The 14,656-nt window shown below is 60.8% G+C and overlaps 2 protein-coding genes across 4 annotated transcripts in view; both read left to right on the top strand.

The window, feature by feature from the left end:
• SLC38A10 (solute carrier family 38 member 10) overlaps positions 1–7,516 on the top strand; it is a 38,916-nt gene extending 31,400 nt beyond the window's left edge. Inside the window, exons 14-16 of the mRNA XM_075044186.1 lie at positions 69–176; positions 3,361–3,540; positions 3,877–7,516. Of these exons, the coding sequence (XP_074900287.1) occupies positions 69–176; positions 3,361–3,540; positions 3,877–5,057 (1,469 nt within the window). The 3' untranslated portion in view covers positions 5,058–7,516. The remainder of the gene's footprint in view (positions 1–68; positions 177–3,360; positions 3,541–3,876) is intronic.
• Positions 7,517–9,041: 1,525 nt separating this feature from the next.
• TEPSIN (TEPSIN adaptor related protein complex 4 accessory protein) lies at positions 9,042–14,584 on the top strand. Of its 3 annotated transcripts, none has more exons than XM_075043836.1 (13): positions 9,042–9,141; positions 9,483–9,555; positions 9,781–9,807; positions 9,972–10,065; positions 10,287–10,354; positions 10,512–10,590; positions 11,012–11,083; positions 11,654–11,860; positions 11,980–12,154; positions 12,458–12,571; positions 12,800–12,878; positions 13,057–13,191; positions 13,497–14,584. In XM_075043836.1, exons 2-13 carry the CDS (start codon positions 9,511–9,513, stop codon positions 13,986–13,988), a joined length of 1,587 nt encoding a protein of 528 aa, XP_074899937.1. In that variant the 5' UTR covers positions 9,042–9,141; positions 9,483–9,510; the 3' UTR covers positions 13,989–14,584. The 3 variants fall into 3 exon arrangements, with proteins under 3 accessions (XP_074899937.1, XP_074899935.1, XP_074899936.1); XM_075043834.1 differs by having other exon boundaries at positions 9,048–9,141; positions 9,716–9,807; XM_075043835.1 differs by lacking the exon at positions 12,458–12,571 and having other exon boundaries at positions 9,048–9,141; positions 9,716–9,807.
• Positions 14,585–14,656: the final 72 nt, after the last annotated feature.

The following is a 14,656-nucleotide window of genomic DNA, read 5'->3' as shown; positions in this document are numbered from 1 at the left end:
TTTAGAGAACATCTGCTGCTGGAGCATCCTTATTGACTGCAAAGGTCTGTCGATCTGTTTGTCCACAGGTGAAAAGCAGGAGCTGCCCCTCCCAGACGGAGCGGATCAGCTGGAGCCGAGGGAGGCCCGAAACACCGAGGACAAGCAACAGGAGAACGCGGAGAGCAAGCTAGAGGGTGAGTGTGCGTCCCTGGGGTGTGTGGGGAGGGGAAGGCACTGGGGTCCCCCCGGGAGCCAGGGCTGTGAGTGCAGGATTTCTCTCTGCAGGAGGACTGTGCCAGCCAGCGCTGTTCTTGGCTCTTGCCAGCACATAGCTTTAGGCCGTAGTCACCTCCGCGACGGCAGCAATTAGTGCCTGTCGCCAGCGGGCTCACGCCTGCGGCTGTTCCGCGGTGCAGCCCCTGGCAGGGCTGCTCAAGGACGTGAGTCACGCTGGCACCCGGGCCCGGCTGCTCCCCGGCTTTGGCGGCTTGAGCGCAGGCGATGCTGCCCCAGCAAGAGCGAGACTGGAAGGAAACTGTTTGGCTGGTGCAAAATGGAGGGGCCCAGCAGCACGGTGGGGAGGTGGGTGGGCATCGCCCTACAACCTCGGGACGTGGGGCGGATGTGGGCTGTAGCACGTGGGGAGACCTGGGCACGTAATCATGCGGGGTAGCGGTGACAAAGCCCCCGTCTGCTCCTTCCACGGAGCCTTGGTGCTGGTACTGGTGCGGTGAGCCCTTCCTCAGGCTGAGCTCGTTGCCTTCGACCTCTGCCTTGCAAGAGGGGTTGGAGCCCGAGCTTGGACTCGCAGCCTGTGCGTGATGGGGTCCGAAGGCTCTTTGCCTTCGTTCTGGTCCGAAGGTGATGGGTGTTTGGTCCGATGAGCGATAGCAGTGAGCAGGCTCTGCTCCTGGGGAGCATATTTTTTTTACATCTTGGTTTTCTAATTATTTTCTTTCCATTCTGTATTGCAATGGGACTTTAAAAACTGAGCGTAAAAAGCTAGCGGTGGGTACGGACTATGAGGACTCTTCATGTTTCAAGGAGGATGAAGGGACCTGAGTTTCTGTGGGGTTTTCCATCGGTCTGTGTGGGACTTGCTGGGGATGCTCTCCCACGAGGATGTCACCAAAAGGTGCTCTGGGTTTGTTCTGCTCCTCTGCTCTGAGCTGAGCTTCGTACCCAGAGGCTGGGAGAGGGTGGAAAAGGTGAAAAGGCTTCACGGGAACAAGGCGGAGGGTGCGCAGCTCTGTAGATGCTCTCTGCAAACAGCTGCCTCGCCGGGACTGTTGTTGAGCGCTCCGGCTGTAGCTGCCCTGGGCCATGTGAACTGAGGTACTTTCATTTTATAATGATTTAAGATTTTTTTTTTATGAAGAGTGCCTGTTAAAATCCAGCCAAAGCACTGTCTGAGGCCTGCTTCCCCCACGATCAAAGTAGGAGCCGGGAGATAGCACTGCCTTTGGTTTGTGTGGAAGAGGTGTGCTGCACAAACACAGGAGTTACACATGTTTGCAGAGCTCTGGGTGAGAAACGCTTTGATTTGGCATTAAACCTTTGCCTGCTGTGTGTTCAACCCAAACATTCCCATGCCGAGCTGGGACCTGGCAGTCTTGGAGAGCAAGATAGTAGAAATGACTTCTGTTTTCATTGTTTATTCTGAGCAAAGTGCAAAAAATAAACAGATCTCCAGAAGTCAATTGCTCTCTTGAAACAACCAAATTCCCCTTCACAGCCCAACTTTCTTTAAAAGGAGTGGAAGGGGAATTCCAGGGGCCCTCAGCTAATAGCGCCATAATGTGAACTGGAAATATTTCTCTGTAATCACCTTGTGGGTGATTAGCGGGACAGGGGGAGGCAGTGCATGCTGGAGAAGGATTAACCTGGACAGCATCCCTTTTTAATTTAAATGGCATTTTACAGGCTATTAATTTTGACATTATTCCCTGTGAGGCATAATAGTCTCGAAACACCTTGAGTTTCGGAGGAAAGCTGCTTGCTGGTGTGGGAGGCAAGCAACACACAGATTCATACCCTCCAGATAAGATACGATACGTCTGGGTGTCTGTCCAGGCAGAGAAAAGGCAGCAACGTTTCCATGCAGACCTGGGACTCATATTTTGTGCGTGACGTGTCGCTTGCAGTGAGTGAATCAACGTGAGTCACTTCTGCTTGGCCCGAAATGCACTCGTCTGTTTTGTGTGACTTCGCGGCTGCGAAGGGCCGGTGGGCAGGGATTTCCTCCTGTTATGTGACGCGGGGAGCTCGGTTTTATTGCGGTGGCGGCTCGGCTCGGCGGAAGGTGGGGCTGCCTTTCTGCACCGCTGTGGTTTCAACCTGCCTGACCACCTGCGCTGCTGCGTGCAAGAGTTCTCAGCCGTTAAACCGTTGATTGCACTCGGGATCCCAGCCGTTTCACTGTGCTCAAAGCCAAAAACTTCGGGAGTGTTGTTCAGTGGGTGTTTTCCTGCCGTGGGCTGGGCTAGACCTTCACTTGTCTAAGCCAGGAGAAGAGACAACAGCAGCCTCATCGCTCTGGCTGTAACACAGGACTTGCCCCCTGAAAAGACCCAGCTCAGCAACCGTACCTCACGTGTTGGGTCAATGTTTCTGTGTAGGTTTATCCCACCATGCAGGTAGTTCCCCTCTGAGGGCAGCTCCCACTGCTGCACCTTAGCCAATTTCTTCCAGTTCCTCCTAAGATTACCAGTTTGCTGCCTGCGGCCTTTCCAGGCTCGGTTTAGCTGGGATGAAGTCTTTGCAGTGTGTTAAGGAGATAGATCATCACACATAGAACATCTGTGTTTGAGAAGCCTGGCTGATCTTGAGAGCCGAGCTGCAGCAGCGCTGGGTCTTCCCCAGGTACCGCAGGCAGCTTTAAAAGCAACTCATCTCGCTTGGGCAGTTGAGCCCCTCACTCTTGACCAACTTCTGCCAGTCCTGTCCTCTTCCAGCTCCTGTGCCAAACAGCTGCCTCGTCCTTCCCTGCGCTGGGACCCCAGCAGACATGCTCCCCTGTACCTCTTCTTCATGGCTCCTCTCCCTGAGCAGTTAATGAGAGCTTGGTTTTGATCCCTCAGCCCAGATCTTGGGAGGGCAATGTCCTGTATTAGTACGTGTGGCAGTGAGCAGCCAGTCTGGGCTTTTGGCTACCGTCCTTGGCGGAGGTACACCGGAGCGGTGCTGCTGTGATTGCCATCCGTGCCAGCAGCAGAGCTGTGCTGCACCCTTCCCTCCCTTCTGGTGAATGGGCAGCGTTTGCAGAGTAGGACCTTCCTGCCAAGGAAAGCCCCTGCAGCCCCTCCAGTGCCGAGAGATGATTAGTGCGGGGTTTGGGTCATGGAATTTTTTTTTCTTTCTTTTTTTTCCCTTTTCTAGAAGCGGGGCAGGCGAAACTGCTGGATCATGCTGTGCTGCTGCAGGTGATCAAAGAACAGCAGGTACAGCAGAAGCAGCTACTTGACCAGCAGGCAAAATTGCTGGCTGTAATTGAAGAGCAGCACAAGGAGATCCACCAGCAGAGGCAGGAGGAGGGAGGAGAGGAGAAGCCAAAGCAGGGTAAGGACATCGCCAAAGAGTGCGACCCCTCTGAGGGCTGGTCACTGTTCAAAGCAGCTTTAAAATCGGACTGGGAGAGATCTGAGTCCGTTTGGCACATAGCAGAGTCCGTTCTGCAAAAGCCATTCCTGTATCTGACCCTGACCTCCGAGGTGGGGATCCCTGGCCCCTGTGTGCAGGGATAACACTCTCCTCCATGACTCTCCTTGTTCTCCTGCATGGCCATTGGTAGTGTAATCTCTTCTCCTGTCCCTTGTTGTACAGAACCTGGTGGCAGAAGAAGGGAATCTCTCACTTGTAGGAAAAAGCTTTTACACGTAGGTTTTTGTTCTGCAGTGGAAACGCAGCAGGAGCCCGCTGTGCCTCTCTCCAAGAGCAAGGAGGATGAGGGCCTCGGAGCTAAGCAAGAAGCTGCTGCAAAGCCACTCAGCAAAGAGCTGTTGGAGCACCCTGCGCAGGACCCGGGCAGGCAGCCTGCTGACTCTGTGGAGCAGCGCAGGGGGACTGCAGGAAAGCTGGAAGAGGCTGGGCACAGGCGTGAGATTCCTGGGGTACTTCCCAAGGAGCGGAAGGTTCCACCACAGGAGAATGATAGAGCTGTTAAAAATCCCGCGGAGAACTGGGATCCCCTTCATGGGGATGCCCAACACATTCCAGCTGCCAGAAACCACCTAGAAAAGAAGCCCTTGGCGGAGGATTTAGGAGGAGATCGCGAAGCCAAAGTTGGAAGAGACGTCCATGAGAAGAAGAATTCCCTGAAAGCCATGGAAGTAGCTACAGCTCCCATCCAAAGAGAACAGCTGGGGGCTGCCAAAGTTCAGGGAGTAGCAGGAAAGAGTCTGGAAAGAGACTCAGGAATAGACCTTAAAGCCAAAGCACTGAGTCAGGTGGAGCCCAAAGACCTGGCAGTTGCGCTGGACTCCTCCAGTAAAAGGAACGTGGCAGAGAGCGAGCAGCACCTACGGGAGCGTCAGAGAGGTGCAGATGCCGAGGGAGCTGAGGGTGCTGGCAGACGGCAGCAGGCCTCGCAGAGGGACCTGGCTGGCAAAGGGGAGGTAATGGAAGAAGCTCCTCGGGAGAACGTGGCGGACGTGGCCCAGGACCCGCAGGGAAGTCTGCGGAGCAAGCAGAGGCAGGGGGATGGAGGTCTCTCAAACGATGCTGAGAAGAAAGCAGGCCCTGAGAATGCTCCTGCCCAAAAGTCTGAGAAAGGAGCAACTGCCCAGGGGGACCAGAAGCTGGACCATGATGTCAAACCGAACCGGGACCTGAAACTGCAGGCGGACCTGGACCTCCGCCGGAGGAGACGGGACCTGCTGCCTCCCGAGGAGGGGGAGGAGGAGGAGGCTGCACAGGGGGCGGGGGTCTTAATTGGCCTGAACCCCCTTCCAGATGTGAAAGTAAACGACCTCCGGAGTGCTCTAGAGACACGATTAAACCAAGTTGCGGAGGGGGCTCAGCAGGTGGTCCACAGCCGGCAGATCAAGCAGATGACGCAGGCGGACGGGAGCGTGTGAGCGGGGTGGTTGGGCTCGGTGGGTGGCTGCGAGTGTTGGCCACAGGCACAGGGCTGAGGAGCTCCGTAGGGAAGGTTCAAGTTAACCAGCTGTTTTTTGGCCACTGTTGCTCAGGCAGTGGTTGGTCTAAGCCAGCAGTACTTTGCTGGACACAGTGCTTGGACCTACAGGATCTCCTTGGACCCGTGAGCACCATTCAGGGGACCGTGGGCTTCTTGAGTCTCTGCGACGGCAGCACCTCGCTGTGTGTGCCTGCCGGTGGCTGAGGAGATGGCAACCCTGAAAGAAAAGCTCCCGCTGTCCTCTGGCTTTCAGAGGTTGCCATCTACCTTGGTTCCCTGCCAGGCCGGCCTTTCAAGGACCTTTTTTAACATCTCGTTCATATCAAATTGCCTTCTCCATACGGCTTTCAACTCTCCTGTCAGAACCGAGGTGGTCTTCCCCGAGGTTCCCCCGCCTGCTTGGAAAAGCTTCCCTGGCACCTGCCTCGGGTTCCTTCGCCCAGGCTGTGTGGGGCTTCGGGGCAGAGGCCTGGGGCTGCGGAAGGAGGGGAACCAGGGATCACAGCATCTCAGGAAAGGCTTTATTCTGGAGAAGCATCAAGTCATGAGTTGAGGACCAGCTTAGCCAATTGCTTTGGTGTTTCTCTTGAAATGGGAGCTGTTAGTCTTGCATGTTTAGGAGATAGTTGTGGTTTAGGAACCTAGTTTAGTAGAAACGCTGCCTTAAACGGGCACAACTGCTGCTGTTGTGCTGCCTCTACTCCCAGGGATTTAATTGGTTGGCCACACACTAGCAATAACACGGAGCTTTGCTCTCACCACCCTCCCCGGACGCTCAACTCTCATCTGGGCTTTCAAGCTTGACTTCTCCTGTCCAAAGTGCATTATGAAGCTCAACCCGGGGGCTGCAGAATGCCCCCCCCCCCCCTTCCCAAACCAGCTTGATTTTTCTGCAAGAGATGACTAATTTGGGAACAAAAGACGTGGCTTAAAAGGGCGGACTCGGGGGCTTGGCTCAAGCATACCTACCTCTTCTCTCTGTAACGCGGTGGAGCGTGTTTGTTTTGTTCGTTCTTCCCAGCCCCCCTCTGTGCTGTGTTTTACATCCATAGATGTCAGTACTCCGCCCCTGGAAATGTATTTTATGAGCAAGGAAGGGAAGAGCTTCTATGAGAGCCCTGGTTGGTTTCAGGCTCCCAGACAGTGATTCATCCCTTTGTTGGTTTTTTTTTTTTGGTTGTTTTTACATCCTGACTTGCGAATGTAAGAAATCAAATCCCAAAGCTCTCACTAGAATGGCTGAAATTTCCCAGCCTGGAGTCTACAGACCTCATCACTGTGGTGGTTTTTATATCCGTATCTCAAAGTGTCTTTGGTAAACTAGCCTCGTCGAGTTCGTGTCCGATGGGACCTCGCAGAGCCAGGGATGGGTCGTTATCGGACACATGGGACTGTCATACCGGTTCTGGTCACTTGGGAACTCTGCTGCCGCCTGCCTGGGACGTGTGCTTGTTGCTTGAAGGATGTCATCTTAATTTCTCATTAAAATGACATAGAGCCACAGGGCAACAGCCACAGACTTGGGCATACTTCTTCAGGAGGACCACCCGTGCTACTTCCCCGTGACTGTCATGGCCTTAACCCTCAGGACTTCCCCCATAGTACCAGTGAGCTTCTCCATTACGCTGTCTTAAAGCACAAGCAACGCGGCCGGGAGTCCTGGAGCCGCTCCGCAGCCGTGTACGTGTCTATCAGGGCAGGGATGGTGGCAGCGGGCTCCAGAGCGTGTCTCTCAGCCTGCGGCGGGGACACATTGTCCCCTGTGGCACCAACCAGCCTTTCTAAAGCGAGAGGGAGCTGGAGCAGGAGCCGGATCTGCCCCTTCTTGCCCTTTCCTGCCTGCCAGGGTCTGGCCTGGTCTGTCCCGGGCAGGGTGAGGGCAGACTCCTGCCCTGCAGGGTCAGACCTGCCTGTAGTTTGTTGGCATTGAGTTGTCTGCGTGAACAAAAAAGGACCAAAGATGCTCCAGCTGGGAATGGCACAGGCCGTGGGCAACCCCAAACCAGGCTGGAAGCCGGCAGGATCCGCATTGCCTCTGCTTGCCGGGGACTGCTCGTACTGGGGTAGAGCGCTTGGTGGAAGAGAGCGGAGGGGAGGCTGAGCTGATCAATAAAAGAAGCTGAAGCATTTTGATCCACGTTCTCTTTTTTTTTTTTTTTTATTAAGTAAAAAAGATCGGTAAGCCTTATTTGGCCACAGACCTGTGGCTGCCTGGGCAGGCAGCAGCGTCCGCTTTGCTCTGTACCTGCAGGGAGTTACGCCCCGAAGGAAAAAAGAGGCTTTTGTGCTTTTTTTGAGATTTGCTCCTCCCTGCTGCTGCTGCTGCTGGGGAAGAGGAGGGGAGACCACGATCCTCCTGCTGCCCTTGCACGTGGGGCCTGGCTTGGGGAGGAAAACGTCTAATTTGACATTCAGGGGATCAAGCAGCTGCAGCAGAGCCGCTGCCAGAGCAGGAGCATTCGGAACCTGATGGCGGGGATGCGGGCTGCCATCCCAAAGTGCCCTGCACCCGGCTGTTCCCAGAGCTCCTGCCATCCCCGGGGGGCCGGCGTCCATCTCGCCCCTGCAGTTCCTGCTGCCGTTGCAGGAAATTTTCTTGTTGAGCAAAGCTGGAGCTCGCTGGCAGCTGGAAAATGGGTCTTGAATGTTGGGAGCACAGCGAGGGAGAGGAGGAAAGGGCTCCCTGAAATGCAGATGAAGGCGTAGGCTGGGGGGGTGCGAGGGGCTGCTCTCTCTAGGCCGTGGGGGGATTTCCATCTCTGCTCTGTCACCCTGGGCACCTCATCCCATGGCTGCGCTGCTTCTTTGGGCTACCTGGGACCAGGCTGTGGCTTCCAGCAGCCCCGGGGGCCGGTGGCTGCCCCACCCTGGCAGCCACCCCAGGCCCGAGGTGCTGGGGTAGCAGCCGAGGGCTCCACCTGCCTCTTTATTCTGTAATTTAAGGACAAACCGGGCCGGATTTGAGAGGTTTTGGTGTTTTGTTTTTTAAATTTATTTATTATTTTTTCCGAAGCATCTTCAGGCCGGTGCGCAGGGTGAGGGGCACCGGGGCCGGCACCACAGTCACTTCGGCGTCGCTTTCGCCTGCAAAGAGTCACGGTTCAGGCCGGGCTGAGCCACCGGCGGCCACCGGAACCGGGACCGGGACCGGGACCAGGACCTACCGCCCGGGCGAAGCAATCCCGCAGCGCCCGGAACTCCTCCAGGCAGACGTCCCTCCGCAGCTCCGCCGTCCCGCCCGCCGCCGCGGCCACGCACCGGCCGTAGGCAGCCGCCTGCGGGGAACGACAGAGGAACCGGAGCGGGGCGCCGGGCTCACCGGGCCGCCCCCACCCCCGGAACCGATCCCCCCCCCGTCCCCGCCCGGCGGCCCCACCTGCTCCCCGCATCCCGCCAGCAGCGCGGGGAAACGCCGCAGCCGCGCCCGCGCCCGCAGCCAGACGCCCCGGCCCGACATCGCCGCCGCCGCCGTCGCCTCACGGCCTGGGCGCCGCCATGGCGGAGCAACCGCGATTGGCCGTTCGCCCCGCTCATCGAAGAGACTCGCCCTCGTATTGGGTGGCGGTGGATGCCCGCCCCCTGAGCTCGACGATAGGTGAAGCGGAACGCCTATCAAAGCGTGCTGGGTCTCTGATTGGGTGGTGGCTGAAGGCCGTCCCCTCCGCCTTCTCTGGTTGGCCGGAGGGGCCTGCCGAAAGCGCGGATTGGTCATCCGCGGCACCCACCTCCCGATCCCTTCTGATTGGTCTCTCGTCGCCGGTAGCTCTGATTGGCGGAGATGCCGGTTGTTTACTTCCCGCCTCCCGCCCTTTTGCCTCTGGCGTCAGCCTTGAGCGGCACTTCCGCCCGGAGCTCCGCCCTCCCTCGCCGATGACTGGCCGAACGGCAGCGCCTCGCACTCTCATTGGCGCGCCTTGCCTTCCGGGAGGCGGAGCCGCGAGGCCGCTTTCGGGCCGGGCAGGGCCGGCGCTGGGAGTGTCATGGCGGCGCCGCTGAGAGACCGGTTGAGTTTCCTGAGCCGGGTACGGGCCGGGCCGGGCCGGGGGTGGGAGTGAGAGGGTTGGGGGGCTGGGGTGGGGCTGCCTGAGGGCGTGACGTCACTCCGCCACCCGTCACGTCATCGCTGCACCTTCCCACCTCCCGTGCTGTCAGAGCCCGGGGCCCTTCGGCCTTGCCGTGGCACCACTGCCTTTCCGCTCTGATGTCACAGCTGTGACGTCACTTGCTTCGAGGGCTGTGATGTCAGCGCGGCGGTATGGTCTCCTCGGGTTGGGGGGGGTGGGTGGGTTTTTATATTGGCCTTGCACAGCCTACGCCGGGCCCTCTCACGCCATCCCTCCTCCTCCTCCTCTTCCTCCTCCAGCTGCCGGTGCTGCTGAGGGGCACAGCAGATGACGACGTCCCCTGCCCCGGGTACCTGTTCGAGGAGATCGCCAGTATCCTTCCAGGGAGCCGGGCTGGGTGCGGGAGGCCTGCGGGGCTGGGGCTGGAGGGGGAGAGGTGCTGGCGACTGGGGGGTGTGGGGGGCTGCTGCTGCCCCCCGATGCGGGCTGCGGTCCTAGCTGGGGGGAGCAGGATCCCTAACCCCCGCCCCAGAGATCTCCCATGAGTCGCCCGGCAGCAGCCAGTGCCTGCTGGAGTATCTCCTCAACCGGCTGCAGAGCAACTCCTGCCACGTCAAGCTGAAGGTAGGTCGTTGGGGGGGGACGGCTGCTGCGGGGCTCCCCCCGGCCGCAGAGGAGCCCCAGGGCCGGGGTGATGGGCCAGAGCAAGCGTGGGCATTGCCACAGGGCTGGGGGCTGGTGGGGCAGCCGTGATTTGGCCCTTCTCACCCCGAGCCCCACATCCGCAGGTGCTGAAGATCCTGCTGCACACATGCACCCAGGGCTCCCCTCAGTTCGTCCTGCAGCTGAAGAGGAACGCCTTCTTTATCCGGGAGGCAACAGGTAACGGGGTGAGGAGTGGGGGAGCTGGGGCAGGAGAGTGGGGAGCGGCCGTGCATGGTTCTGGAAAACCCAGCCTTGCAGCCGGGGCGAGCCCAGGGTGGCTCCTGCCTGGAGGGGCTGCTCCAGAGGCCGAGCACTGGCCGGGGTCGGGGTTCTGCCCCATCCTGCCTCATGCCTAGGAGCTGAGCATCCCCCAGCCCTCTCGCCCTTGTGCCTTGCAGTGTTCACTGGGCCCCCAGATCCCCTCCATGGCAACAGCTTGAACCAGAAGGTCCGCGCGGCCGCTCAGGTGAGTGCCGGCCCTGCTCCTGCTGTGCCTGATGGACCGCTCGAGCCCTGCCTGGAGCGGAAGGGCAGCTCTGCCTCCCAGACCCCCCGCCTCAGGGCCCTGCTGGGTTGCCTGGTGCTCCCCAGCTCTCTGCCCACACCCCTCTCTCTCCTGACAGGACTTGGCCAGTGTTCTCTTTTCGGATGCGCCGCTCCCCCAGCCTGCCACGCTGCCTGCCCATCCCCTGCCTCCCACGGGTAAGCCCAGGCCCCCCACAGCCCTGTTACCTCCCATGGGCCGTGCTGGCAGTGCTGGGCTGGTTTGGCTCCCTTTGACTGGAGCTGTGGTTGTGCAGAGGGGCCGCTGGCCAGAGGGGCTGTTGGGGGTGAGGGCAGGGTGCAGCAGGCCCTCGTGATGGGTGCCTGGCTGCTTCCCCTGCCCCACTGCGGGCCCTGGCACTGCTCGCTGGGGGTGTCCCAAAGCTCTGGCCAGAGCTGGCTGCAGGGTACCGTGTCAGAGGGAAAAGCATGCCTGGGGGAGCGGGAGGATGCTGTCCTGCTCCCCAGCTCCTTCCAACTGCTCCAGGCACTCCCCTGTGCTTGCAAGAGGGAGGAACAGCAGGGGAGGGTGACCCCGAATGCCTGTGCTCCCTATGAACATGCCTTGTGCCTCCCCCAGGCATGGGCTCCAGCTCCAGCCCCTGCGGCTCCTTGCAAGGATTTGGCTTCAGCAGTGAGAAAAGCGGCTCCGGTAAGTCCTTGGCTGTGCCCTTGCCTGCTGCTGCCCCCTTGCCCCCTGTGGGTCCTCTGCTCGGTACAGCCCTCCCTGCGCACCGTGATGCCACAGCCCTGGGGGTTCTGCCTGGGATTAGACCAGGTTTCCAGTGTTTGGAGATGCCTAACATGGTTGCCAGCACCCTCTCAGCAGGTGTTTCTGGGTAGCTCGGAGCAGAGCCACGCTGCACCCTTTGCTTTGGGAAGCTCTCCCCTTTCCCAAGCTGTGTGATGGGTGCTGGGACTGGTGTCGTGGCCGCAGGGCTGGCAGTGGGGGGCTCTGCCCGGATCCTTCCCTGCTGGGAGGTGTGACAGGGATGTGGGAAGCTGGCTTGTGCCTCGTGGCCTGTCCCAGTAGCTCCCAGGTCTTCCTCGCCCCACCTTTTCCAGCCAGAAGTCCGGGCTGTGCCTGGAACCCAGCTGCTGGGGCTGCTCCTCTCTGCCGGCAGGTCCCCACCATCCCCTCATGACACCCTGCAAGGTGGTGGGTGCCCAGGGGCTGGACTGGGCTCCCTGGGAAGCGCCTGATGCCCTGGTCTTTCCCCAGCTTCGACGGGGGAAGCCCTGCTCAGCACCATCCAGCGAGCGGCCGAAGCGGTGGCCCACGCTGTGCTCCCCTCCCCAGAGGGGCCCCGGCCTCGCCGCAGAGAGCTCCACGAGGATGCCTACCAGCCTGTGAGAGCCCCCTCACCTGCCAGGAGCCTGGCCGGGGCTGTGAAGCCACCAGCGGCCACCGCAGCGCACAGCACCCGAGGTAGGTCCCCCCACTGCTGGGCTGGGACGGCTAGCAGCTGCTGGGGTTCCTGGTGGGGGTCCCCATGAGGTACCAGGGCTGTTTTGGGGGTCAGCACCTCACTGCTGCTGTCCTTGCAGTGAGCCACCAGCCGGGACTGGCTGGGGGCGGCTGGGAGGAGGCAGACAGCGGGCACAGCTCCCAAGACTCCTCGCAGGGGAACGGCGAGTTGAGCCGCACCTCGGACTCCTGCAGCAAATCGGGCAGCGACAGCCACTCTGGGGCCAGCCGTGAGCTGACCCACGTGGCTGAGAGGTGAGAGCGGGGCTGTGTGGGGGGGTCCCCTTCCCCCGGGACCTTCTGAGATGCTTTCTGTCTCCAGGAATAGCGCCCTCGTTTTCCACACCATTAGTTTGAGTCCCCTGGCACTGCTGGGCTGAATTCCTCCTGGGATGTTTGGCCTCCCAGCCCAGGCAGTCCGTGGGTGGACAGAGCCATGGGCAGGGGAGCTGATCTGGGAGGGACTCCCTGCTTGCCAGAGGGTGGTGGAGTCTGCGCTGGGACCCCAGGAGGGAGCAGGGCTGGCCCCTGTCCCCACCAAGGCATCTCCCTGAGCAGGGTGGATGCTGACAGCCTGGGCGACTGCGTGCGGGAGGTGAGCCTGGTGTCAGCGCTGACCCGTGGTGCCAGGGTCTTCCTCACCAGGGAGGAAGCACAGCACTTCGTCAAGGAGTAAGTGCCCAAGGCGGACACTTCCTGGGATCGTGGGTGCTGCGGGGCTGGGTGGGGAGTGCTGCGGGGGCTTTGAGGAACAGCCTGAGCTCTTCTCACCCGCCTGGCTACCCAGATCTCTGGGGCTGAAATGCTGCCAGACAGGAGGGCTGCCCACTCCCGGCCGGCTCCCGGGGCTGTGGATGCTGTGTGTGGCCAGCGTGGCCGTAATCCCTTCCTCTTGGCCAGGTGCGGGCTGCTGAACTGCGAGGTGGTGCTGGAGCTGCTCAGCCGGGCGCTGGAGGACCCCAGTGACAGCGTCCGCATGGTGAGCATGGGGCAGTCCCGGTGTGCCGCCGGCACGTGCCCGCGGTGCTGCCCTACCCCGGGCTGTGCCGCTGCAGTCGCAGGGTGGAGGGATGGGGGGAAGAAGCGCTGCTGAGCCAGGGCATTTTGGTGTCTGCCTGTCTTGCCTGCCGGGCTCAGCCACGCTCTCGTCCCCGCAGAGGTCCATGTGCGCCATCTCCTCCCTCATGTGCTCCGACCTGCTCTCCCTGGACCAGATCTTTGCCATGACTCGGCAGCACCTGCAGCAGCTCAGCCAAGGCAGCCCCGGCCCTGTCGCCAACCGAGCAATGAAGGTGACTCCTGGGGCATCCCTGTGCCCTCTCCCTGCGGCAGGGGACTCCTGGGGACTGGCCTGCCCATTGCTGGGGACACCCAGCTCTTGGGAATGATTCCGTGCTTGTCCCAGAGGGATGGGAATTGTCCGCCTCTCCCAGGAATGGGGAGCATGGGGGTGTGTGATGCTCCCTGCCTAGGAGACGAGGCTGAGCCCTGGGAGGGGACACCAGGGCTGATCCCCAACACTGGGAAAAGGGGTTGGGGCCTGGCCCCCTTCCCGACACCGCTCTCACTCCTGCCCATCCCACTCTTCTCCTCCCAGATCCTGCGGCAGTTCGAGGCTCTCTGCAGAGGCCAGCCCTCCCCGAAGAACGCATGCCTGGTCTCGGACCCCTCTGCCCTTGCCGTGGGCTCAGCCCCGTGCACCGGGGACCTGCTGACAGACATCCCGCTCCTGGCAGGCGAAAGCATCCTTACCCCCCTGAACGCAGCTCCGGTCCCTGTGGCCGTGCCGGCCCGCAGCGAGGAGCAGGGGGTAGAAGCGGAGACCCACGGGCAGCCCGGTGCCATGGTGCCAGCCTGTCCCTGCGAGCAGGAGGCGGTGAGCAGGCTGGCGGGGGACATGGTGGGCACCCCTGCACCTTCCTGCAGCCTGTCCCTCTTCGCTGGCATGGAGCTGGTGGCCCGTCCCGGTGCGGTGCTCTGCCCAGATTCTCCGCCGGCAGAGCCGCGGACGCTGTCCCAGCCTAAGGACAGGCAGACAGATGTAGAGGGGAGCCGGCAGACGTCGGCCTTTGCCTTTCTCAACATGTAGCTGCTGTCGGGCTCCCGGGGGGCTGTGAGGGCTTTACCCTCCCTCCCTGCGGGGCCTGTTGTGCCACAGCCCTTCGTGGGCTCCTCCGCGGGCAGCCAGCTGCTCCCACACTGGGCTTGGTGGAAATGGGGGTCCTGCTCCCCCAGCTTCCCCCATGGCACCCCGGGGAAAAGCAAACGAGCAGCCCTACATGCCCCGTCCCACAGGGGCGAGGGCAGGGGGCCTGCCAAGGGTACATGGGGTGTGAAATGGCCACGGGGGCCAGGGCTTTGATAAGGTTATAGTGTCCCTCTCACTGTTTTTTTTTTTTGCCAAAAGTCCCCGGTTTCCCAGGGCTGGTGGAAGGGCACGGCTGCTGGCACCCCTCGCTCGGCTGGGCTGTGAGGGGGGTGCAGGGGAGCCAGGGCAGAGATCTGCTAGTGCCTGCCAGAGCTGAGCTGGGGGGCGGTTTTGGGATCCTGGCAGGGCCATGGTGGGGGGCTCCTGGGTGGCCCACTGCCTCTAGCCTCCCGCCCACCCCCGGGGTTGGGGTGGGAGAAGGTGCCTTCCCAGTGGGGCCGGGAGCCACCAATAAACCCCACACTTGGGTCTGGGAACTTGAGACTTCTTCCTGCGCCGTTGCTGGAGCCTGCCCCACAGATCCCCCTGCCCCACAGATCCCCCTGCCC

This window comes from Buteo buteo, chromosome 13, assembly GCF_964188355.1.
Source record: "Buteo buteo chromosome 13, bButBut1.hap1.1, whole genome shotgun sequence".
NCBI lineage: Eukaryota > Metazoa > Chordata > Aves > Accipitriformes > Accipitridae > Buteo > Buteo buteo.
This window is presented reverse-complemented; position numbering and strand designations above follow the sequence as displayed.